Source organism: Rana temporaria, chromosome 8 (genome assembly GCF_905171775.1).
Source record: "Rana temporaria chromosome 8, aRanTem1.1, whole genome shotgun sequence".
In the NCBI taxonomy this organism is placed as follows: domain Eukaryota; kingdom Metazoa; phylum Chordata; class Amphibia; order Anura; family Ranidae; genus Rana; species Rana temporaria.
The window spans coordinates 167925095-167949735 of NC_053496.1; the positions used below are offsets into that span (position 1 = coordinate 167925095).

General features: G+C 48.8%; 3 protein-coding genes across 5 annotated transcripts in view; 2 read left to right on the forward strand and 1 right to left on the reverse strand.

The window, feature by feature from the left end:
* Positions 1–24641, reverse strand: part of LOC120910475 (zinc finger protein 777-like) — a 176391-nt gene that overhangs the window by 65689 nt on the left and 86061 nt on the right. Inside the window, exons 6-8 of the mRNA XM_040322232.1 lie at positions 4349–4463; positions 3712–3816; positions 39–1230 (exon numbers count right to left, since the gene is read on the reverse strand). Coding sequence (XP_040178166.1) covers positions 39–1230; positions 3712–3816; positions 4349–4463 — 1412 coding nt within the window. The remainder of the gene's footprint in view (positions 1–38; positions 1231–3711; positions 3817–4348; positions 4464–24641) is intronic.
* Positions 12156–24641, forward strand: part of LOC120909851 (zinc finger protein 260-like) — a 34496-nt gene continuing 22010 nt past the window's right edge. Inside the window, exons 1-2 of one of the 3 annotated variants that reach the window (XM_040321587.1) lie at positions 12156–12273; positions 15859–15948. In XM_040321587.1, coding sequence (XP_040177521.1) covers positions 15915–15948 — 34 coding nt within the window. In that variant the 5' untranslated portion in view covers positions 12156–12273; positions 15859–15914. Of the gene's footprint in view, positions 12274–15694; positions 15949–24641 lie in introns of those variants that run through there. The other 2 variants (XM_040321588.1, XM_040321584.1) reach the window with 2 other exon arrangements.
* Positions 16419–23058, forward strand: LOC120909951 (zinc finger protein 41 homolog). The gene is made up of 4 exons (XM_040321774.1): positions 16419–16927; positions 17253–17350; positions 19052–19157; positions 22490–23058. The coding sequence occupies exons 3-4, from the start codon at positions 19082–19084 to the stop codon at positions 22978–22980; spliced, it is 567 nt and encodes a 188-aa protein (XP_040177708.1). The 5' UTR covers positions 16419–16927; positions 17253–17350; positions 19052–19081; the 3' UTR covers positions 22981–23058.

Sequence of the window (24641 nt, forward strand, 5' to 3'; positions counted from 1 at the left end):
TCCTTGAAAAAAAATTAGCTACAGTTGAGAGTTATCACTTATGACAACCGAGATGTGACATGAGACAATTTTTCTTCGAAAACTGTTTCCCGCATTCAGAACATGAATATGGCTTCTCTCCCGTGTGAGTTTTCTTGTGTGCACTGAGACTCGCACTGTGCGCATAACACTTCCCACATTCCAAACATGAAAACGGCTTCTCACCCGTGTGAATTGTCTGATGAGAAACAAGATATTGTTTACAGGAAAATCCTTTCCCACATTCTGGGCACGAATACGGCTTTTCCGCCGCGTGGCTCCTCTGGTGTGAGGTGAGCCTTTGCCGTCGGGAAAAGCATTTTCCGCACTCTGGACAAGAATAAGGCTTCTCCCCCGTGTGCACTCTTTCATGTTTAACGAGATGGGATTTTAGAGTAAAACATTTTCCGCACTCAGAACAAGAAAATGGCTTCTCCCCCGTATGACTCCTCTCGTGAATAACCAGCTGAAGCTTCCAAGCAAAACATTTCCCGCAGTCAGAACAGGAAAATGGCTTCTCACCCGTGTGAATTCTCCGGTGCCTGTCCAGATTTGATTTCTCTCTGAAGTCCTTGCCACAATCCGAGCAGGAAAACGGCTTCTCGTTGGTGTGAACTCGCTCATGCTTGGCAAGAACCGATTTTACCGTAAAGCATTTACCGCACTCGGAACAGGAGTAGGGCTTCTCCCCTGTGTGACTTCTTTGGTGGATGGTGAGCTGGACCTTCCATGCGTAACACTTCCCACACTCTGCGCAGGAAAATGGCTTCTCTCCTGAGTGAGTGCTCTGATGTGCATCAAGATTGGACTTTTGTTTGAAGCTCTTTCCGCATTCCGCGCAGGAGAATGGCCTCTCGCCAGTGTGGATTCTCTGGTGTTTAACAAGTCCGCCCTTCCAGTAAAAACACTTTCCACACTCTGAGCAGGAATACACGTTCTTTCCTGTGTGAAGTCTCTCATGGCCGATAAGAATGCGTTTCTGCGAAAAACTTTTGCCGCATACGGAACAATGGAATTTTCCACCCTCCTGGCTTTTGGGGTGAGTGGTGGGATGGGAGGGATCTGGAAGACTACCACTATGTGTAGAAGGACTGGATGGTAATGGATGGGAACTCTTGACAGTGGAGTCTTCTCCTGAAGAATCGTCTTCTGTTTCACACTCCAAAGACATAACGGGACGATTCTCCGGGTTATTCCTGCGTTTTGGTCCATCTAAAGGCAAACAGACATTTATGGAAATAAGAGTTGTTAGCAAAGGATAATCGCGACAATTTCTCTGTATGTTTCTGGAGGTGAATCATTATTACTCCACACAGGTGAAAGCTGCACTGAACTTTGGGGGTGTAGCCGAGACTCCATTCACGTTTTGGGATCAATGCGATTCTGCCCGCAATCTAAAAATCACACTGCAATCACAAAATGTACGTTCGGGTGCCATTCCTTTTCAATGGCAACTAGGGGATCGGCACACACTGTGATCCGCGGATTGCCGCGGCTCCGGAGCTAGGCTGAAGCCGCGTCCTTTCCTAATGTTATGGCCGCGGCTCCAGAGCTAGGCCAAAGCCGCGGCCTTTCCTAACGTTATGGCTGCGGCCTACCTCCGGGGCCGCAGCCATAACGTTAGGAAAGGCCTATCTCCGGAGCCGCGGCCATAACGTTAGGAAAGGCCACGGCTTTGGCCTAGCTCCGGAGCCGCGGCCATCTTGGTACACCCGGCAGCGGCCCTCCTCCTCTGTTTACACCCACAGAGGAGCCCGCACTCGTGGCCGTGGGACACACCGCTGGAAGTGTCTGTACTACCTGAGGGGGGGGGGGGGTTGTCTTACCTGAGAGGGGGGGGTTGTCTTACCGGGGGGGTGTTTGTCGGTACTACATGGGGGGAGGGTGTCTGCACCGAGGGGGTTCTTTACTGAGGGGGGACTATAGTTGGTGGGGGTGACACCATTTTTTTCTGCACTGGGTGACACCAACCCTAGTGAAGCCACTGCAGTGGGGGAGATGTGGATATTACAGTGGGGGGGGGGGGATGTGGATATTACAGGTCGGGGATGTGGATATTACAGGGGGGGGGGGATGTGGATATTACAGTGGGGGGGGGGAATTTCTTCTTTTTTTTTTTTGCCGATCCGAAAAATTATCCGATCCGTGACTCCTGATCCGAGGAACGATCCGAACCGTGAAATTTTTGATCCGTTGGACCCCTAATGGCAACTAAAACGTGGTGCGATTATCGCGGGAAAACCGCTCTGCACGAAGCTGTTCGCCCAAAAAAAGAGCAGGACCTTCTTTTGGGTAACAAGCTTTGCGGTTTGCCGCTATTTAGCACGTAATAAATATAGAGAGATGCGGCAAATCAGCACCACGTTTTAGGTGTCATTGAATATGAATGAGCTTTAAAAATCCTACCCAAGAGCAAACTTTATACAGTATCTCAGAAAATTGAGTACACCCCTCACATTTCTGAAAATATTTTCTTCTATCTTTTCATGTGACAACACTGAAGAAATGACACTTGTTGTGACAATGACAATGTTGTGTAGTGAGTGTACAGCTTGTATAACGGTGTAAATTTGCTGTCCCCTCAAAATAACTCAACACACAGCCATTAATGTCTAAACCGCTGACAACAAAAATGAGTACACCCCTAAGTGAAAATTTCCAAATTGGGCCCAATTAGCCATTTTCCCTCCCCGGTGTCATGTGACTCGTTAGTGTTACAAGGTCTCAGGTGTGAATGGGGAGCAGGTGTGTTAAATTTGGTGTTATCGCTCTCACTCTCTCATACTGGTCACTGGAAGCTCAACATGGCACCTCATGGCAAAGAACTCTCTGAGGATCTGAAAAAAAAAAAAAATGGTTGCTCTACATAAAGATGGCCTAGGCTTTAAGAAAATTGCCAGGACCCTGAAACTGATCTGCAGCACGGTGGCCAAGACCATACAGCGGTTTAACAGGACAGGTTTCCCTCAGAACAGGACTTGCCATGGTCTGCCAAAGAAGTTGAGGTCACGTGCTCAGCGTCATATCCAGAGGTTGTCTTTGGGAAATAGACATATGAGTGCTGCCAGCATTGCTGTGTGTTGAGTTATTTGCAAAAACGTGTGGGGTGTACTCACTTTTGTGAGATATTGTACATATCTGTTACTTTTATTAACCAAAAAAAAAGGGGTGTGGAACTTTCTTATATAATCAAATTATTCTGCCAATTTCTGAACAGATATACTCCACAGAGACAACACATTAGTACAAATATACAGACCCAAATATATTGAAATAAGTGACCACTATGCTCACATAAAATTATTTTATATATAAAATAGAGAGAGCGCAACAGAGAGCAAGAGCGTGCGCAAGAGAGAGAGGGCGCGCAAGAGAGAGGGCGCGCAAGAGAGAGAGAGCGCGCGCGAGAGAGAGAGCGCGCGCAGGAGAGAACGCGCGCGCAGGAGAGAACGCGCGCGCAGGAGAGAACGCGCACGCAAGAGAGAGAGTGCGCGCAAGAGAGAGCGCGCGCGCAAGAGAGAGAGCGGGCGCAAGAGAGAGCGGGCGCAAGAGAGAGAGAGCGCGGGCGCAAGAGAGAGAGAGCGCGGGCGCAAGAGAGAGAGAGAGCGCGGGCGCAAGAGAGAGAGAGAGCGCGGGCGCAAGAGAGAGAGAGAGAGCGCGCGCGCGCAAGAGAGACACACACATACGCCTCACCTGTGCCGATCTCTATAGGAATTTCCTCCTCTTTTATCCTGGCATGTCTTTCTTTCCTCTCCTCAGCTTTGACATCTGTCTGAGCAGCTCTGCTGTCTCCGGGGTCTGTAAATAAAGATGAGAGTGAAGCCCCCTGTACTGAGATATATGAGAGACCTCTGAGAGTGTGTGTGGGGGAGACTGGTCACGTCTCTTGGCTGGTAACACACAATGACATGATGTGAGGAGGAGAGCCGGAGTCTAATAGAGGCTGATGGCTCCTGACCCCCCCACTGGGCACACACTGTACTGGTTTGATGTCAGTCACAGCTAGGGTACATAGAAAACAATTGTTTTTTCATGTGCCCTGTTCACATTACAAAGCAGCCAGTAGCTGCGGTGTGGCGAGCTGCAGTAAAATGCAGACATGTAACATGTTACTGCAGCACACTGGAAGGCGCCGCATGTCACTGCACAGTAGTGCAGCTTGCTTTGTTGCCGTTTGGATTTATGATGTGTCACTTTGTGACACTGCAAATAAAGTAAAAAAAAAAAAAAAAGTTAGCAGTGCTTAAACATGTATCACACCGCCCTCTCACCGCGCCGCAAGAAAAAACGAAGTGCGGGCGGTGTGAAGCCCGTAGTGATTATTACTCACCTGTGCTGATCTCTGGAGGAATCTCCTCCTCCTTACACGGCTCGTCACCCCTTGCGTCCACCTCTTCTTCATCCTCATCTTTCACTTCAACTTTAATAATAATCAGATTGTCGCTCTGAATAAAATATAAAAAATAAAAACAGCGTGTTATAATAAAAATATTACCGTTTGATATCATACTATAATATCATGAATCTCAGGTCATATACAGACAATGATTTAGTGAGTGTCTAATACGATCTACCTGATCCTCCTGAAGGATCTCCTGATGTTCCTGTGTGGAGTCCCGGGAATACAGAGGACGGGGACATCTCTCTGGGGGATTTCTGGAAATCTCTGTGGGAAACACAAATATCGTCAAACACTATATGACCACAAGTATGTGGACCACCCTACAAAGGAAATGATTGAGCTCAGGTGTATCCAGTGAAAGATCCTGTTAATGCTACACCATGAAAAGACAACCGTACAGCCTGAAAAGACAAGTGCCGTAGACTACGGCCCTCCAGTTGTTCAGGAACTACAATTCCCGTCATGTCTATGAATGTCAGAGTTTTACAATGCCTCATGGAACATTTAGTTCCACAACAGCTGGAGGGCGGTAGTTTGAAGATCCCTGCCGTAGACAGTCTAGAACCCTTTTGTGCTTCTGCATGACAAATGTTGGTGCTTGCTGTTAGAAACCAGTAGATGATTTTTTTTTTTTTGCAGGAGGCACGATGGTGGCTGGCACTGTGGTGGGAGTACCTAGATCAGACACTGCATCCTCATGTACAGCTCAGTAATGCTGCTTCAGTGTGGCTCCAAGGCCTGCCACTGGCACCCCGTCACAGATACAGGTGTAACGGCCAAGGAACCGAGATGTTGGGTGGAAGAAGCCCGATGGGTTCAATAGCCATTAACCACTTCCGGACCTCCGCATGTACATATACGTCGGCAGAATGGCACAGACAGGCACATTGGCGTACCTGTACGTCCCTGCCTAGACGTGGGTCGGGGGTCCGATCGGGACCCCCCCCCCCCCGGTACATGCGGCGGTTCCCGTGGCTGTCCGGGATGAGGGCACGGCTATTCGCTTCTAGCCGCCCCCTCGCGATCGGTCCCCGGAGCTGAAGAACGGGGAGAGCCGTATGTAAACACGGCTTCCCCGTGCTTCACTGTGGCGGCGCATCGATCGAGTGATCCCTTTTATAGGGAGACTCGATCGATGACGTCAGACCTACAGCCACACCCCCCTACAGTTGTAAACACACACTAGGTGAACCCTAACTCCTTCAGCGCCCCCTGTGTTTAACTCCCAAACTGCAATTGTCATTTTCACAATAAACAATGCAATTTAAATGCATTTTTTGCTGTGAAAATGACAATGGTCCCAAAAATGTGTCAAAATTGTCCGAAGTGTCCGCCATAATGTCGCAGTCACGAAAAAAAAACGCTGATCGCCGCCATTAGTAGTAAAAAAAAAAAAAAAAAATAATAAAACTATCCCCTATTTTGTAAACGCTATAAATTTTGCGCAAACCAACCGATAAACGCTTATTGCGATGTTTTTTACCAAAAATAGGTAGAAGAATACGTATCGGCCTAAACTGAGGAAGAAAATATTTTTATATATGTTTTTGGGGGATATTTATTATAGCAAAAAGTAAAAAATATTGCATTTTTTTCAAAATTGTTGCTCTATTTTTGTTTATAGCACAAAAAATAAAAACCGCAGAGGTGATCAAATACCACCAAAAGAAAGCACTATTTGTGGGGAAAAAAGGACGCCAATTTTGTTTGGGAGCCACATCGCACGACCGCGCAATTCTCAGTTAAAGCGACGCAGTGCAAAATCGCAAAAACTGTCCGGGTCCTTTAGCTGCCTAAAGGTCCGGGTCTTAAGTGGTTAAACCGATCGCATTAGAGTTATACTCCGGATTTATTATGAACTGGTGTTTATTCTTTTTGGATTGGTCACAGCCAGTGACAGAATCTTATGGGGCCAGTTCACCTTTTCACAATAAATGAAAATATAAACTAACTCCACATATCCCGGCCGCTCCTCCAGACCTCGCCGCACAAAGGCAGCTGTGATGAGCTGTTCTGCTAGTGTAGACACCGTACACCGCAATACACCGCAATCTACACATCAGAAGGCGCTCAATAGCAAGTGCTCATTGGCCAGCGTAGCCACGTAAATTCCCCCATTATTTCTGTGTCTTTAGAATTTCCCTTTGGGATCGATAAAGTTTTCTGAATCTGAATATCAGAGGATGTGTGCATCTAGGTCAGTGATGGCAAGCCCTGGCACCCCAGATTTCTTGGAACTACATTTCCCATGATGCTCAAATACACTACATAGTGCATGATCATCATGGGAAACGTAGTTCCAAAACATCTGGGGTCCCAAGATTCGCCATCACTGGCCTAGGTGGATCCAATACTCTTCTCTCCTTTACAAGAAATGAAAGTCTCCTCTTACCCGGTGATGTGAGGGGCGGCCGGTGCTTCATCCTTGAACAGAGCCTTGTGTCCTACTATAGACTCCTACAGTTGTCAGAGTCCTACTGCAGAAAGAAACAGTTTGTAAAAAGGTGCTGCAAACAAATGTTCAGTATTAAAGTCTACGTTTGGTCAACCTTTTCCTACAAATCAGCACAAGGGACAGTACTTGCAGAAGTGTCCCCTGTGCTGGTTTTCCTAGTTAAAAATTCAAAGTCATCTGCCCACCCATACCCCTACAGCTGTGATCTTTCAGTGCCGTGGTGGTTATTAGAGCTAATAGACCTTTCCCAGGCTTTTGTTAAGAGTATCGGCTAGTGTTGTCCCGATACCACTTTTTTAGGACCGAGTACAAGTACTGATACTTTTTTTCAAGTACTCGCCGATACTTATTTTTAAATGTGTCCCCAAATGCAGCCATGTCCCCCCACAAATGCAGCCATGTCCCCCCACATATGCAGCCATGTCCCCTCCACATATGCAGCCATGTCCCCCCCACATATGCAGCCATGTCCCCCCCACATATGCAGCCATGTCCCCCCCACATATGCAGCCATGTCCCCCCCACATATGCAGTCATGTCCCCCCCACATATGCAGCCATGTCCCCCCACATATGCAGCCATGTCCCCCCGCAAATGCAGCCATGTCCCCCCGCAAATGCAGCCATGTCCCCCCACATATGCAGTCATGTCCCCCCCACATATGCAGTCATGTCCCCCCCGCAAATGCAGCCATGTCCCCCCGCAAATGCAGCCATGTCCCCCCGCAAATGCAGCCATGTCCCCCCACATATGCAGCCATGTCCCCCCACATATGCAGCCATGTCCCCCCACATATGCAGCCATGTCCCCCCGCATATGCAGCCATGTCCCCCCGCAAATGCAGCCATGTCCCCCCGCAAATGCAGCCATGTCCCCCCACATATGCAGCCATGTCCCCCCACATATGCAGCCATGTCCCCCCACATATGCAGCCATGTCCCCCCACATATGCAGCCATGTCCCCCCCACATATGCAGCCATGTCCCCCCCACATATGCAGCCATGTCCCCCCCACATATGCAGCCATGTCCCCCCCACATATGCAGCCATGTCCCCCCCACATATGCAGCCATGTCCCCCCCACATATGCAGCCATGTCCCCCCCACATATGCAGCCATGTCCCCCCACATATGCAGTCATGTCCCCCCCACATATGCAGTCATGTCCCCCCCACATATGCAGTCATGTCCCCCCCACATATGCAGCCATGTCCCCCCGCAAATGCAGCCATGTCCCCCCGAAAATGCAGCCATGTCCCCCCTATATGCAGCCATGTCCCCCCTATATGCAGCCATGTCCCCCCTATATGCAGCCATGTCCCCCCATACCTAGATGCCGCCCCGCATGGTTAAACAGCGTGCAGGGAACATCACAGCTTTCATTTGAATAGCTGTAGTGATCCCGCTGCGCCGCGTATAGACACTCCCCCTTGCTCGGGATTGGACAGATCCGTGCAATCCCGAGCAAGGGGGAGTGTCTATACGCGGCGCGGCGGGAAACACTACAGCTATTCAAATGAAAGCTGTGCTATTCCCCGCACGCTGTTTAACCATGCGGCGGCGGCGTTGTTGCGGTATGCGACGGGGTCGGCGGCAGCATTCGTTGCGGCTGGTGGTTGGATGGATAGGGGGGCAAGTATTCCATTTAGGCATCGGGGGTATTTGCGGTAGTACAAGTACTCCCGCAAATACTCGGTATCGGTCCCGATACCGATACTGGTATCGGTATCGGGACAACCCTAGTATCGGCTCTACCTGCCCCCTCCTCCATTCATAGAAGTCGTACTATGGCTTCTATGAATAAAAAGCATTCTAAAAATGGAGGACAGGCAAATGAAAGGGTGCTTTTCCTTGTTGGAAGCTATAGTATGGTTCCTATGAATGGAGGAAGTGGGAGGGACATAATCAGCACTCATTGACAAGTGCCTGTGACAGGTCCCCTTGGCTCTACTGACCCCTGTACCACTAAAAGATCAGCACGGGGGGGGTTTAAATAAAACGGTGGGCACCAGGGACATTTGCAGTACGGCATTGCGTTACTTTAACTGACAATTGCGCAGTCGTGCGACACTAGAGGTCGAGCGATATATCGGCAGGCCGATATATCAGCCGATATTTGGCCATTTTGGAGAAATCGTCATCGGCCGATTTTTATCCAAATTAGGCCGATATTTTACATGGCCGTTAGCGGTGCCACGGATCCGGAGCTAGGCCGAAGCCGCGGCCTTTCCTGATGCTGTCACCGCGGCGGCAATCCGCGGATTGCCGCCGCGGTCACAGCATCAGGAAAGACCGCGGCTTTGGCCTAGCTCCGGAGCCGCCGCCATCTTGGTACACCCAGCGCGGCGACCCTACTCTCTGTTTACACCCACAGAGGAGGAGGGGCCCGCACTCGTGGGACACACACCGCTCTCTGGTGTCTGTAGCGGGGGGGGCATCTATACTGGAGGGAGAGGGGGTCTGTACTGAGGGGGGTGAGGTGACACCATTTTTTTGCGCCAGTGACACTTGCCATCCAGTGCCATCTGCCAGTGGCAATACCAGTGCCACCTTCCATCCAGTGCCACCTGCCAGTGCCACCATCCAGTGCCAATTAGTGCCAACTTCCATCCAGTGCCACCTGCCAGTGCGATCCAGTGCCACCTACCAGTGCCAACTAAAGCCATCAGTCCCACTTGCCAATGCCAACCAGTGCTAACTTTTGCCACCCAGTGCCACCTGCCAGTGCAAATTAGTGCCACCTGCCAGTCAGTGCCAACCAGTGCCACTTGCCAGTGCCACTCAGGGGTCCTGTGGGAGGCTTAGGTGCACTCTAGGCTACAGGTGGAACTGTGGGGGCTGAGGGCTCTCAATGGTCCTGTGGGAGGTTTTGGGGCACTGCTGGCCACTATGGAAGGTTGGGTGGCACTGTAGGGGGTAGAGGGCTCTCAGGTTCTGTTGGAGGTTGAGAGCCACTATGGAAGGTTGGGTGGCACTGTAGGGGGTAGAGGGCTCTCGGGTTCTGTTGGAGGTTGAGGGCCACTATGGAAGGTTGGGTGGCACTGTAGGGGGTGGAGGGCTCTCAGGGGTCCTGTGGGAGGCTTAGATGCACTCTAGGCTACAGGTGGCACTGTGGTGGCTGAGGGCTCTCAGGGGGCCTGTGAGAGGTTTTGGGGAAACTGCAGGCCACTATAGAAGGTTGGGTGGCACTCTGGGGGCTGAGGGTTCTCAGGAGTCCTGTGGGAGGCTTAAATGCACTCTAGGCTCCAGGTGGCACTGGAGTAGATAAGGGCTCTCAAGGGTCCAGTGGGAGGTTTAAGGGCACTGCTAGCCACTATGGGAGGTTGGGTGGAACTGCTGGCCACTATGGGAGGCTGGGTGGCACTGTGGGGGTGGAAGGGCTCTCAGGGGTCCTGTGGGAGGCTTAGGTGCACTCTAGGCTACAGGTGGCACTGTGGTGGCTGAGGGCTCTCAAGGGTCCAGTGGGAGGTTTAGGGGCACTGCTGGCCACTATGGAAGGTTGGGTGGCACTGTGGGGGTGGAGGGCTCTCAGGGGTCCTGTGAGAGGCTTAGGTGCACTCTAGGCTACAGGTGGCACTGTGGTGGCTGATGGTTCTCAAGGATCCTGTGTGAGGTTGGGTGGCATTGTAGGGCGTAGAGGGATCTCAGGGGTTCTGTTGGAGGTTGAGGGCCACTATGGGAGGTTGGGTGGCATTGTAGGGGGTAGAGGGATCTCAGGGGTTCTGTTGGAGGTTGAGGGCCACTATGGGAGGTTGGGTGGCACTGTAGGGGGTAGAGGGCTCTCTGGGGTTCTGTTGGAGGTTGGGTGGCACTGTAGGAGGGTAGAAGGCTCTCGGGGGTTCTGTTAGCGGTTGAGGGCCACTATGGGAGGTTGTGTGGCACTGTAGGGGGTAGAGGGATCTCAGGGGTTCTGTTGGCGGTTGAGGGCCACTATGGGAGGTTGGGTGGCACTGTAGGGGGTAGAGGGATCTCAGGGGTTCTGTTGGAGGTTGAGGGCCACTATGGGAGGTTGGGTGGCACTGTAGGGGGTTGAGGGCTCTCAGGGGTTCTGTTGGAGGTTGAGGGCCACTATGGAAGGTTGGGTGGCACTGTAGGGGGTAGAGGGCTCTTGGGGGTTCTGTTGGAGGTTGGGTGGCACTGTAGGAGGGTAGAGGGCTCTCAGGGGTTCTGTTGGAGGTTGGGTGGCACTGTAGGGGGGTAGAGGGCTCTCTGGGGTTGTGTTGGAGGTTGGGTGGCATTGTAGGGGGTAGAGGGCTCTCAGGGGTTCTGTTGGAGGTTGAGGGCCACTATGGGAGGTTGGGTGGCACTGTAGGGGGGTAGAGGGCTCTCAGGGGTTCTGTTGGAGGTTGGGTGGCACTGTAGGAGGGTAGAGGGCTCTCATGGGTTCTGTTGGAGGTTGAGGGCCACTATGGGAGGTTGGGTGGCACTGTAGGGGTAGAGGGCTCTCGGGGGTTCTGTTGGAGGTTGGGTGGCACTGTAGGGGGTAGAGGGCTCTCAGGGGTTCTGTTGGAGGTTGGGTGGCACTGTAGGGGGTAGAGGGCTCTCATGGGTTCTGTTGGAGGTTGAGGGCAACTATGGGAGGTTGGGTAGCTCTCTGGGAGGCTAAGGGAGGTGCATCTGGTTTAAAAGACACAACATTTCCATGAGCAGATCAGCCTGAAGATGAGGATTTGTTGATGTCACATGACCTCCCCTCCATCCAGTCCACACAGAGTGCTGGGACCCCTTCTCTCATAATAAGAAGACATTATTACCTCCTCCTCACTGGACACACTCTCCAGTCTCACACCCCCACCAGCAGCTGCTGGAAATCAAGAAAACTTGGACTAAATGCTCCAGCCTTTTCTTTCATTGAGCTACCCGAACATGGACTCTGTCTGTGTCTCGAGACTCCGCGCATGCGCGGGACTACAGCGGCTGTATGCGGGGCTCGATGAACCAGGTGAATACAGAGAAACGGTAGAGCACGAATCCAGACCTAAGCTTCAGCCATTTTCTCGTAGTACAATGTATAGAAACGCAGTCTTTTATAACTACTGTCGTTTTTTAGTATTATGAGCATTGTTCTTAATTCTACTATAAATAGTAACAATTACTACTGAATTTTTGGAGAGTTTTAAATTCGAGGACTAAATGAGAAGCTGCCATTTTGTTGTAGCCTGACATTTGTCTGGTAGCTCAGTCACCTGAATTGGAGGTGTCTATTGCATGCAACAAGAATGAAGTGCTTTGTGAGTGATCCACATTTGTATTAAAGTATCTAAAATAGCGACCTCTATTGGTTGTCCTCAGTAGAGGAGGTGGCCATGTTATTGTAGCTCTAAGGAGAGATGATGAGGAGGAGGAGGAGGGGAACTGATTGGGGCTGTAAGGCTGGAGTGTGTCCAGTGAGGAGGAGGTAATAATAATAATAATATTCTTATTATGAGAGAAGGGGGTCCCAGCACTCTGTATGGACTGGGTGGGGGAATTTTGTCATCTCAACAAATCTTCATCTTTCTGATGTGTAGAACATTAGATTGGGGCGGGCTCCGCTATGGTGTATGGCGTTGGGGGCGTATTCTCGAGAAAGCTGCAGACCATGGCCCAGATTCTGAAAGGACTTACGACGGCGCAGCGCCATGTACATCGTCGTAAGTCCTAATCCGAGCCGTCGTATCTATGCGTCTGATTCTTAGAATCAGTTACGCATAGATATCCATTAGATCCGACAGGCGTAAGTCTCTTACGCCGTCGGATCGTAACTGCATTTTTCCACTGGCCGCTAGGGGCTGATTTACGCGTCGAAATATGTAAATCAGCTAGATACGCAAATTCACGAACGTACGCCCGGCCGACGCAGTAAAGTTACGACGTTTACGTTAGGCTTTTTCCCGGCGTATAGTTACCCCTGCTATATGATGGTGGATGACAGCATCATGATATATGATGGTGGATGACACTTACACCATCATATAGCAGGGGTAACTATACGCTGGGAAAAGCCTAACGTAAACGTCGTAACTTTACTGCGTCGGCCGGGCGTACGTTCGTGAATTTGCGTATCTAGCTGATTTACATATTTTGGCGCGTAAATCAGCTTACACGCCCCTAGCGGCCAGCGGAAAAATGCAGTGACGATCCTGTCGGCGTACCAATGTTAAGTATGGCCGTCGTTCCCGCGTCGAAATTTGATAAAAATTACGTCGTTTGCGTAAGTCGTCCGTGAATGGGGCTGGACGTCATTTACGTTCACGTCGAAAACCAATGACGTCCTTTGCGGCGTACTTTGGAGCAATGCACACTGGGAAATTCCACGGACGGCGCATGCGCCGTTCGGGAAAAACGTCAATCACGTCGGGCCACAGTAGATTTACATAAAACACGCCCCCCTGATCCAAATCTGAATTAGGCGGCCGATTTACGCTGCGCCGCCGCAACTTACGGAGCAAGTGCTTTGAGAATACAGCACTTGCCCGTCTAAGTTGCGGAGGCGTAACGTAAATCGGATACGTTACGCCGCCGCAAAGATGCGCCGATCTACGAGAGTCTGGGCCCATGTTTTTCCACTATAAAAATGTGGTGATCAGCAATTTTACATTACAGGTGCTTTGAAAATGCAAGGTAGTTGGGGCTGTGGCGCCATTTTCTTCCATGGAAGAGTCTGACAGGCGTTGTCGCCTGTGAAAGGATCCTTCCACTCGGGTGTTAAAAACAGGCGGTTAATCTGTGTTTTTACCACCTGTCTACAAGCTGACGTGGTGAAGATCAGATGAGAAAACATTGCCGCAGTCATGACGCTTTGCATCCTGGTGCAGCAACGTAAACGCTTCATGTAAAGTTTGACGGGTGGCACTACCTGTCAAACGCTCCAGTGTAAGTGAATGGGGCCATGATGCACCATTGCTGTTTGGCAATAAGGTAAACATAATACAAAAACAAGGCATTAGGGGCCAGATTCACAGAGGAGATACGACGGCGTATCTCCTGATACACCGTCGTATCTCCTGTCGTATCTATGCGGCTGATTCATAGAATCAGTTCCGCATAGATAGCTCTAAGATCCGCCAGGTATAATTGACTTACACCGTCGGATCTTAGGATGCAATACTTCGGCCGCCGCTGGGGGGAGTTTGCGTCGTATTCCAGCGTCGGGTATGCCAATTAGCAGTTACGGCGATCCACAAAGGTTTTTCCCGTCGTTACGTCGGCGCAAGTCTTTTTTTCCCGTCGCAAAGTTAGGTGTGCTTTAACATGGTGTAAAATTACTCCACCATGTTAAAGTATGCCCGTCGTTCCCGCGTCGCTTTTGAAATTTTTTTTCCCGGCGTAAGTACGTTACGCACGATGCGATTCACAAACACGTCGGGCCGCCGTAAGTTCGCGCAAAGCACGCCGGGAAAATTGCGAACGGAGCATGCGCACAACGTCCGGCGCGGGAGCGCGTCTAATTTAAATGGTACCCGCCCCATTTGAATTGGGCGGGCTTGCGCCGGACGACTTTACGTTACACCGCCGCAAGTTTCCAGGTAAGTGCTTTGAGGATCAGGCACTTACACTGAAAACTTGCGGCGGTGTAACGTAAACGGGTCACGTTACACGGCCGCAAATTTTCGTGAATCTGGCCCTAGGTCTGTACACAGACCTACCATTATGGAGCTGGTGTAAGTACTCCATGGACTACAAGTGTGGTGAAGTCACAAGACCCTCTGATTGGTGGGGGGCCACACCAATTTAAATTAGAATACTGCTAGGAGATGAACCCTGAAATTCAGGTAAGTGGTGGGGTGGTTTGAGGATGGGGGGCTTGGGGAATGTGCTCATGTTTCATGTTACGGTGTAAAACATGGTCATGAAGGTAAATTTAGGCCTCGTTCAGACATGGGATATGGGGCAGACTACAATATTCTAAGGGTGGCTAAATGGGGTTTATGCAAACAGCTGTGGGCAGGAAGCCTTATACAAAGCATTGAGAGGCCGACAGTGCCCACAGCCATTCACATGTAATCAGACGTGCAGCTGTGGATGTACGAATAAAATAATATAGGGCGCTATCAGAGTATAGTAAGTATTAGTACATTTACTGTGCTGGGTCTCAGCACCGTAAAGTAAGGAGCCAGGTTCCAGTCTAGGGCTAAGGTTTACAAGGCTGGTCAGCTAGGAAACACCTAAAGGGCCAAGGGGACACCAGAGGGTGCCAGACTAAGTGCAGTAGATGACAACATGGTGAGCACACACACAAGTGGCAACTCACAATTGGTTCCTCCACCCCAAACTCGCTCATCCATGTCGTTATGGACCTTGCTTTGTGCTCTGGTGCACAGTCATGTTGGAACAGGAAGAACCCATCCCTAAACTGTCCCCACAAAGTTGGGAGCATGAAATTGTCCAAAATGTCTTGGTATGTTGGCGTCTCAAGGGTTCCCTTCACTGGAACTAAGGTTCCAAGCCCAACCCCTGAAAAAACAGCCATACACTATAATACCCCCTCCACCAAATGATTTGGACCAGTGCACAAAGCAAGGTCCATAAAGACATGGATGGATGAGTTTGGGGTGGAGGAACTTGACTTGCCTTCACAGACTCCTGGCTTCAACCCAACGTTTGGTATGAAGTAGAGTGGAGACTGCAAGCCAGACCTTCTCGTCCATATCAGTGCCTGACCTCTCAAATGTTCTTCTGAAAGAATGGTCAAACATTCCCATAGACACCCTCCTAAACCTTATGGACAGCCTACCCAGAAAAGTTGAAGCTGTTATAGCTGCAAAGGGAGGGCCAACTCAATATTGAACCCTACGGGCTAAGACTGGGATGCCATTAAAGTTTGGGTGTGTGTAAAAGCAGGGGTCCCAATACTTTTGGTAATATATTATATGTTCTTTGGAGTTAGGGGCCACACTATACACAGTCAGGTTCCTTGATAGGGCATTGTGGACCACATGTAATTCAAAAATGTGATTTTAATATTTAATGCAATGTAACCTTTACAAAAATGTATTCCAAGAACAGATTATTGAGTGGGAGTATATAGAAGGACACAAGCATTTCTTCAATGACGTCATGACGGAGAAGCGGCCGCCCCTCACATCACCGGGTAAGAGGAGACTTTCATTTCTTATATAGGAGAGAAGAGTATTGAGGATCCCCCTAGATACACATCCTCTGATATAAAGACTTAGAAACAATGTACTCAGTGTGTGTTTCCTACAGATATATACAGTAACAGGAATCCCCCAGAGAGATGTCCCCGTCCTCTGTATTCCCGGGACTCCACACAGGAACATCAGGAGATCCTTCAGGAGGATCAGGTGGGTGGGACTAAACAATACATTATGTAAATTATAAACATTTGCTTAGTGGATCTCACATAATAAATATAATGTATGCTTTGAATTTATAAGAATGAATATGTAATCAAAGTTGAAGTTAAAGAGGAAGCAGAAGTTCTGTACGTGAGGGGAGACGATCCACGTAAGGAGGAGGAGATCCCTCCAGTGATTAGCACAGGTGAGGAATATACAGTAAATCCAGAGAGGAGTCTCAGATCCTCCTTGTTCAGTCACTACAACAATATCTTATTTTTTTAAAGGCACCCCAAACAAAAAAACCTGCAAAAACGCACTTGACTCTGTGCCAAAAAAGACAAATAATCTACTTTGGTGCCAAACGCGTTGCGTCCCTCAGGTGTGAATACAATCTCAATCCAAAGAAGAGTCCCAGATCCTCCTTGTTCAGTCACTACAACAATCTCTTCTTCTCCCCCCTCCTCTGTCAGTAGTCAGTAATGGGGAGACAGTGTGTGCCCAGTGGGGGAGTCAGGAGCCATCAGCCTCTATTAGACTCCGGCTCTCCTCCTCACATCATGTCATTGTGTGTTACCAGCCAGGAGACGTGACCAATTTCCCCCCCCCACACACACACTCTCTGGGGTCTCTCATACATCTCAGTACAGGGGGCTTCACTCTCATCTTTATTCACAGATCCTGGAGACACTCAGAGAGACGTCAAAGCTGAGGAGGAGGAAGGACGTGTGAGGATCAAAGAAGAGAAGATCCCTATAGACATCAGCGCAGGTGAGCAATCTGTCCTTCCATTTCCCACCTTGTGAAGACTAAACTGTATGAGTTTTCAGGACCAGTCTGAAACGTATCAGACATGTGTCATATGACACAACATGACAGTTTCTATATGGCAACTCTTGGCTGCCATGGTGGACCTCTACTCCGGGGGGAACCCATGAATAGAAGGCCTCTTCTTGCTTCATTCTACTCGAAAATATCACATTGTAGCTGTAATTGACTTTTACTGCTGGCGCATGTATAATTTAATCTCAACTCTCCAAATACACTCTTTGAAGTAAACCTACTACTAACTTTGCTGTGTATACTTTTCCTGCAGATGGACCTAGTAACAGTAATACCCCAGAGAGATGTCCTTCTTCTCTTTATTATGGGGATTCCACGCAAGAAGGTCACAGGATCCTCCAAGATTATGAAGTACGTGAAATTGAGGATCTGGAAAAATAACGTACTGTGCGTGATTGACAAAGACGGTACAAAAATGTAACTGCAACATTTTAGTTCTGTGCACCTCTCTGATTTAGTTTCACTGTTACTAGGACCTGACTTTTCCTGACTTCATGGATAAGCTCCAGGAGCTGCCATACCATTGATTAAAAAAGAGATGTATGGGCTTATAGTTTTAGTTATTGCTTGTGAGCTACTAGTACATAACAATCTTTCCATCCCTCTGAGAAGGAAGGGGCCACAGTCTTCTCTGGATTTTATGTTGACAATCTTGTTGGGATCCACCCCCTTTGCTTCTCCTCTGTTTGATGTTGGCTCTGGACTGTCTGCTGGCTCCTGAGACTTTACACAGAACAGTTCTTCTCCCCCTCCCTCCTCCTCTCACACAGATCAGATTGATTCTCTTACAGACAGCCTTTATCTGCACACTGTGTAGCTGGATGAGATGCTGCACAGCCACTCTTATCTGGGAACTTCACAGGTCAGACAGCTACACAGTGTGCAGATAGAGGCTGCCACAGGTCAAAAAGCTACACAGTGCGCAGATAGAGGCTGTCACAGGTCAGAAAGCTACAAAGTGTGCAGATAGAGGCTGTCACAGGTCAGACAGCTTCACAGTGTGCAGATAGAGGCTGTCACAGGTCAGACAGCTTCACAGTGCGCAGATAGAGGCTGTCACAGGTCCGACAGCTACACAGTGCACAGATAGAGGCTGTCAAAGGTCAGACAGCTACACAGTGCGCAGATAGAGGCTGTCACAGGTCAGACAGCTACACAGTGCGCAGATAGAGGCTGTCACAGGTCAGACAACTACACAGTGCGCAGATAGAGGCTGTCACAGATCAGACAGCTACACAGTGTGCAGATAGAGGCTGTCACAGGTCAGACAGCTACACAGTGCTCAGATTGAGGCTATCACAGGTCAGACAGCTACACAGTGTGCATATAGAAACTGTGCAGTATGGGGATATATGAGAAGGAGCTCAACGGGCACTGAATCCATGGAGGATGGGGAGCACAATTTAAACCGGGGGGGGGCACAGCCCTCCCCAACACCTCCCCCTATATCCAGTCATGTCTATACCACTTATGTATTTTCCACTTTTAGACAGAGGAATAGCACAGGGGCTGGAATGGTTTACTGTTCAGGTGCGTGCCTGTTCACTAAGCATGGCCACATCTCCCAGTGGAGGAGGGACAGGAAGAGGGGGTGGACTGCTGAAGTTGTAACCACCCCCACTTAACTTTTAAATAGAAAAGGGACCATTGCTGGGACCTACATGACAGATAAAGTCCCCTTGCTGGAAAAACAAAAGGTGAGAGGAAAGAAATAACAGCTGAATCATGATTATAGTAATATATATGAACTATTTAACCTACACCATACTTCTCCTTAAAGGGGTTGTAAAGGTTTGTTTCTTTATTTTTTCAATAGGTTCGGATGATGGGAGAGAGATGTACTTTATAGTGTATGTGTGGGGAGCTTTAAAGTCTTGGGTGGTGAAAATGAGGGGGCAAGTGACACTCCATCCTTTTTGTATTCAAGAGAAGGGTGACTCTACCCCCAGCCCAATGTCCCTATTCTTATCATGTCCTACTTCTTCCAGTCACAGTGCCGAATCAGGTTGTAAATTTACAGCTTTTTTGTTTGCATTCTTTTTTGCTACTCAGGATGAAAAGGTGATTAAAGTACAAATAAAAATGGAAGACGAAGAAGAGACAGATGGGGGTGATGAGCTGTGTAAGGAGGATGAAATCCTTCCAGAGATCAGCACAGGTGAGTAATAAATAGTAAATCCAGAGAAGAGTCCCAGATCCTCCTTGTCCAGTCACTACAACAATCTCTTCTCCTCCCCCCTCCTCTGTCAGTAGACAGTAATGGGGAGACAGTATGTGCCCAGTGGGGGAGTCAGGAGCCATCAGCCTCTATTAGAATAAAAACACTGCTTCATTCCTGCACAGCAGGGGGGGGGGGGGGTTTAACAAAGAGTAATGCAGGCTATGGGGTAGATTCAGAAAGGGCGTCCTAACTTTGCGGCGGCGTAGCGTATCGTGTTTACGCCGCCGTAAGTTAGCGAGGCAAGTACATGATTCACAAAAGTACTTGCCTGCTAAGTTACGGCGGCGTAGCGTAAATCGGGCGGGCGTAATGGCGCCTAATTCAAATTTAGCTGAGGGGGCGTGTTTTATGTTAATGGAGCTTGACCTGACGTGATTGACGTATTTTACGAACGGCGCATGCGCCGTCTGCCTACATATCCCAGTGTGCATTGTGGCAAAGTACGCCGCACGGTCCTATTGATTTCGACGTGGACGTAAATTACGTAAAACCCTATTCACGAACGACTTGCGCAAACAACGTAAAATTTTTACATTTCGACGCGGGAACGGCGGCCATACTTAACATTACTATTCCAGCTATTTGATGGAATAACTTTAGGCCCGATAATGCGTTACGTAAACGGCGTATCTGTACTGCGTCGGCCGGGCGTACGTTCATGAATAGGCGTATCTAGTGATTTACATATTTTACGCCGACCGCAATGGAAGCGCCACCTAGCGGTCAGCCTAAAAATTACACTTTAGGATACGACGGTGTAAGACACTTACGCCGCTCGTATCTGAGCCTAATTTAAGCGTATCTGGTTACCAGAATACGCTTAAATTAGCGTATTGACTGTGGGCGCCCGGCACATACGTGATATGTGATTGGCCGGGCAATCTTCTGGTACCTGTGACGTGTCCCAAAAGATTGCACGGGGGGAGAGGTGAACTTCCTTCCGGTGCCGCAGAGCCCCAGGAGGGTATCCCCCCTCCCCCAAAAAAAATAATTACATGCCAAATGTGGCATGTCAGGGGGTCAGCTTCACTTAAAGCAGAAGTTCCATTTTTTGGTCGAACTCTAAGAAGTTATTTCTGCCAGAAGGGGCATATACCACCTTTTGGAGCCAAGGATGTACTTACCTTTTCCACAGTACACTTTTAAATCTGTTAATATTTTTGTAAAATTAAAGACTGAAAGGGCAGTTTTTCCCTATGGTTTTATTTAAATGTTTCAACTTTATCTGTTGGCAGTGTGGCATGTGGCATGTGAATAAAGATTTAATGTTTGCCCACTTAAAGTGGTTGTAAACTCCATATATCTGTGTGTGTTTACTTATCTCTCTCCAAAGCTCTAAGTGCCGTATCTTTCTGCTGCTCTGATCCTCTGTTTATCAGCAGAGTGATTTCTGACAAGTTCTCCAACACTGGAGATAACAGGAGATGAAAATGTGTGTCAGGGAGGGAGCTTAGAGGTAGATTAGTAGAGAGCTGGTCTATTCAGAGTACATAAATATAAACAAAGTGCAGCACTGAACATGAAAATACAAAATAATTGATGATAGTAAATCATTAGATGAAGAAAAAAAAGTGAAAAATTAATAACAATAATAAGAGAACTCTTTTATAGTTCGTATAGGTGAATCCATACATTTTGTGATGCCAAGTAATGATGATCAATTACCCAAAAGGCAAAGAAGAAGAATCACTGCTGTTAAAGACTTCTGCCACCAAATTTGATATATGGAGTCTTACTGAAACATATGGACCCTATTCAGCTTATACTAAATGGGTCAGACAGACAGTGGTGTCTCAACACCTAGGTGTAGACCAGGGATCCTCAAACTACGGCCCTCCAGCTGTTGTAGAACTACACATCCCATGAGGCATTGTAACACACCGACATTCACAGACATGACTAGGCATGATGGGAATTGTAGTTCCTGAACAACTGGAGGGCCATAGTTTAAAGACCCATGGTATAGACAGTTTGCTATAATCTTCTCCTATAGATCTTATGATATTTAGGAGGGTTTCTCAACAGCCACTGGAGCCAATATAATAAGGTGTGTAGCATTTAAGGCACTTCGGAATCAAAACTGGAATTTTCTCATCAGTACTCCATTAGGACATAGATCCAAGGAGAAAGGATAGAAGACTGCACCATGCAGTAGAAATGGAGATCAGAGACCTCCTTATATCACATTTGGTGGCAGAAGTCTTTCACAGCGGTGATTCTTCTTTGTCAGGTCACCTGCGGTCAGGTGACGAATGCACACGGTTGGGGTCAGGAGTGCACCGCTAAGGTAGTGGACCCTACGGCTGACTGCTGCGGACGGAACACTGGATGGCTAAGGAAGGCAGGTCACTAGAGCACTAACAGGGATCCCACAGGGATCTAGAGCCTAAGATTCCCCAGGACGCAGAGTCTAAGATCCAGCAGGTGTTCACCAGAGCCTCTAGTGGTGAGGATGGACTGGGCTGCAACTGGATCCAGGTCGCGGCCCCCAGAGTCCCCCAGCTCACGCTCACAGTAAGCTATAGAGCAGGTGTCTCCAAACAATGGCCCTCCAGTTGTTCAGGAACTAAAAAAATCCCATCATGCCTAGTCATGTCTGTGAATGTTAGTTTTACAATGCCTCATGGGACGTGTAGTTCTGCAGCAGCTGGAGGGCCGAAGTTTAGAGATCCCTGCTATAGAGGATAGAGGGGAAGCAGCAGCTCAGGATACAAGAGATAGTGAAGGGATAAGCCAAAGGTCGGGGCGACTAGCAGACAAGGATAAACAAAGGACACGCCAAGGGTCAAGGTCACAAGCAGACAGGGATAGTCGAGAACAAGCCAAGATCGATTGCGGCTTTGTTTACTTCCGGGTTCCCGGGCGTGACGTCACAACGTCGCGCCCAGGCCTCCGACGGTCATAGAGATGACTGGTGACCATCTGGTCACCAGTCATCTCTATGCTTCCCAGCCGATTCATTCTCCGAGCCCCCGATGGCACGGGAGAGCCTGGAGAAGCACCGGGTGGCGGTGGGAGGGGGGGGCGTCCACTCCCGCTGCCTATAAGAACGATCAAGCGGTGGAACTGCCGCTATGATCATTCTTATCGTGCAGAGAATCGCCGGCAGAAGACGGTTTTATCTGAATGATGCCTGTAGCTGCAGGCATCATTTAGATATCACCGCACAAGGTCGAGGACGTCATATGACGTCCTCAGTAGGCAAGTGGATATGTAAAATAAATAAAAGGACTCCCTTCACTCCTGTCGTATTGCCTTATTTATTCTAGATGGACGCTACAGAAGGTATAGCACCGAGAGAGCACTTGCAATCTCTCCAGATGATGAAATAGAAGATTATGATGTCTCGTCTGAGTCTTCAGAAGAAGACCTTGTTACCCCAACCCTTCATTCAAGGGTAGATTTGTCATTTGATCCCTCTGAACAAGGCAAGAATTGTCCTAGCCACTCACCTCCTCCGAGCAACCATAAACGTGCTAATGGGGATGGAACCTTCTCATGTGCAGAGTGTGAGAAGAATTTTACAGTGAGAGCCAAGCTGATCAAACACCAGAGGACCCACTCAGCTGAAAAACCCTTCTCATGTTCTGAATGTAGCAAAAGTTTCAGGCAGAAATGCCTTCTTCGCAGACATCAAACAAGGCACAACAGTGACCAAGCCGTTCTCATGCTCCGAATGCGGGAAAAGTTTCGTCCAAAAATCAGATATCGTCCGACATCGAAGAACTCACACGGGAGAGAAGCCATTTTCATGTTCTGAATGTGGAAAGAGTTTCGCTCGGAAACACTACCTTAACACGCACGAAAAAGTTCACTCTGGGGAGAAGCCGTACTCGTGTTCTGAATGTGGCAAATGTTTTTCCCGGAAATCCTATCTCAACACGCATGAGAAGGTTCACACGGGCGAGAAGCCGTTTCCGTGTTCAGAGTGCGGAAAATGCTTCGCTGACAGATACCGCCTGGTCGCGCATCATAGAGTTCACACTGGTGACCGACCGTATACTTGCACAGAGTGCGGGAGAAGCTTCGCCCAGAGCTCAGATCTTATTAGGCACAGGAAGGTTCACACCGGTGAACGCCCGTATTCCTGTTCTGAGTGTGGGAGAGGTTTCATCAATAAATCGGATCTGATTATCCACGAGAGAATCCACACAGGCGATCAACCATATTCGTGTTCCGAATGTGGGAAACGGTTTTCGCACAAATCCACCCTTAAGTCACATCTAGGAACCCACAGGTGATAAGGTCCTTGTATCACAAAGACAAGCTACGTGCATGTACTGGATTTTCTCTACATGTCGTGGTGCCGGGTTTACAACAGTACATATATTAATTAATAAAATAAATCTGCTGACTGTATACACTGAATAAAGTTAATTTTTCTCGGTTTAATTTATGTAGAAATTCAGGGCCTGTGTTTGCTTTTACTTCTCCCTGACCACACAGTTTCTGACCACATCAGTTTAGCAACTCCGTAAATAACTTTTCGTCCCAGCCCAGTGGTCTCATGCATACTCCATTCAAATCAATTATATTGTGAAGGTTATCACACCTCAGAAAGATAGACAGATAGGGCCAGATCCACAGTCAGCGGCGTAAATGTAGGCGTGCGTAGCGTATCGTAGTTACGCTACGCCGCCGCAACTTATAGAGGCAAATGCTGTATTCACAAAGCACTTGCGTCTTAAGTTACGGCGGCGTAACGTAAATGTGCCGGCGTAAGCGTGCCTAAATCAAATGAGGACCAGGGGGACGTGTTTTATGTAAACTAATCATGACCCCGCGTAAATGACGCTTTTTTCGAAAACGGTGCATGCGCGCACATGCTCAGTATCACGTTGAATTTTCTAATTAAATTACGCCCGCTCAATGCCTAGACGACGTGAACGTAACTTACGCAAAGCCCTATTCGCGAACGTTTTACGCAAACGACGTAAACAACGTAAAATTTGACGCTGTCCCGACGTCCATACTTAACATTGCATACGCCTCATTATAGCAGGGGTAACTTTACGCCGGTCCGACGCCTTACGCAAACGACGCATATAGATACGCTGGGCGCATGTACGTTCGTGAATCGCCGTATCTACCTAATTTGCATATTCTACACGTACATCTACGGAAGCGCCACCTAGTGGCCAGCGTAAATATGCAACTAAGATACGACGTTACGTCAGTCGTATCTAAGCAAAAATCCGGCGTATCTTGCTTTCTGTGTGTCCCAAAGCTTGTCACGATCCTACGGGGTAAAATGACCGCACCAGCCAAGCAGACTCTGGCTGGAAAAAGCGCCCAGAGGCGATTCAGTTCGCATGTGTTGCGCTATACAAGACATTCATTCATTCATACAGAAAAAAGATACGCCGGCGCATCCTAGAAGTTACGTGGCTAATCAATAGATACGCCAACGTAACTTCTTTG

Excerpts from the sequence above, each read along its gene's own strand:
- LOC120909951 (XM_040321774.1), top strand. The coding sequence starts at position 19,082 with ATGGAAGACGAAGAAGAGACAGATGGGGGTGATGAGCTGTGTAAGGAG. Across the intron at positions 19,158-22,489 it reads CCTTCCAGAGATCAGCACAG|ATGGACGCTACAGAAGGTAT; the intron begins GTGAGTAATAAA and ends TATTTATTCTAG.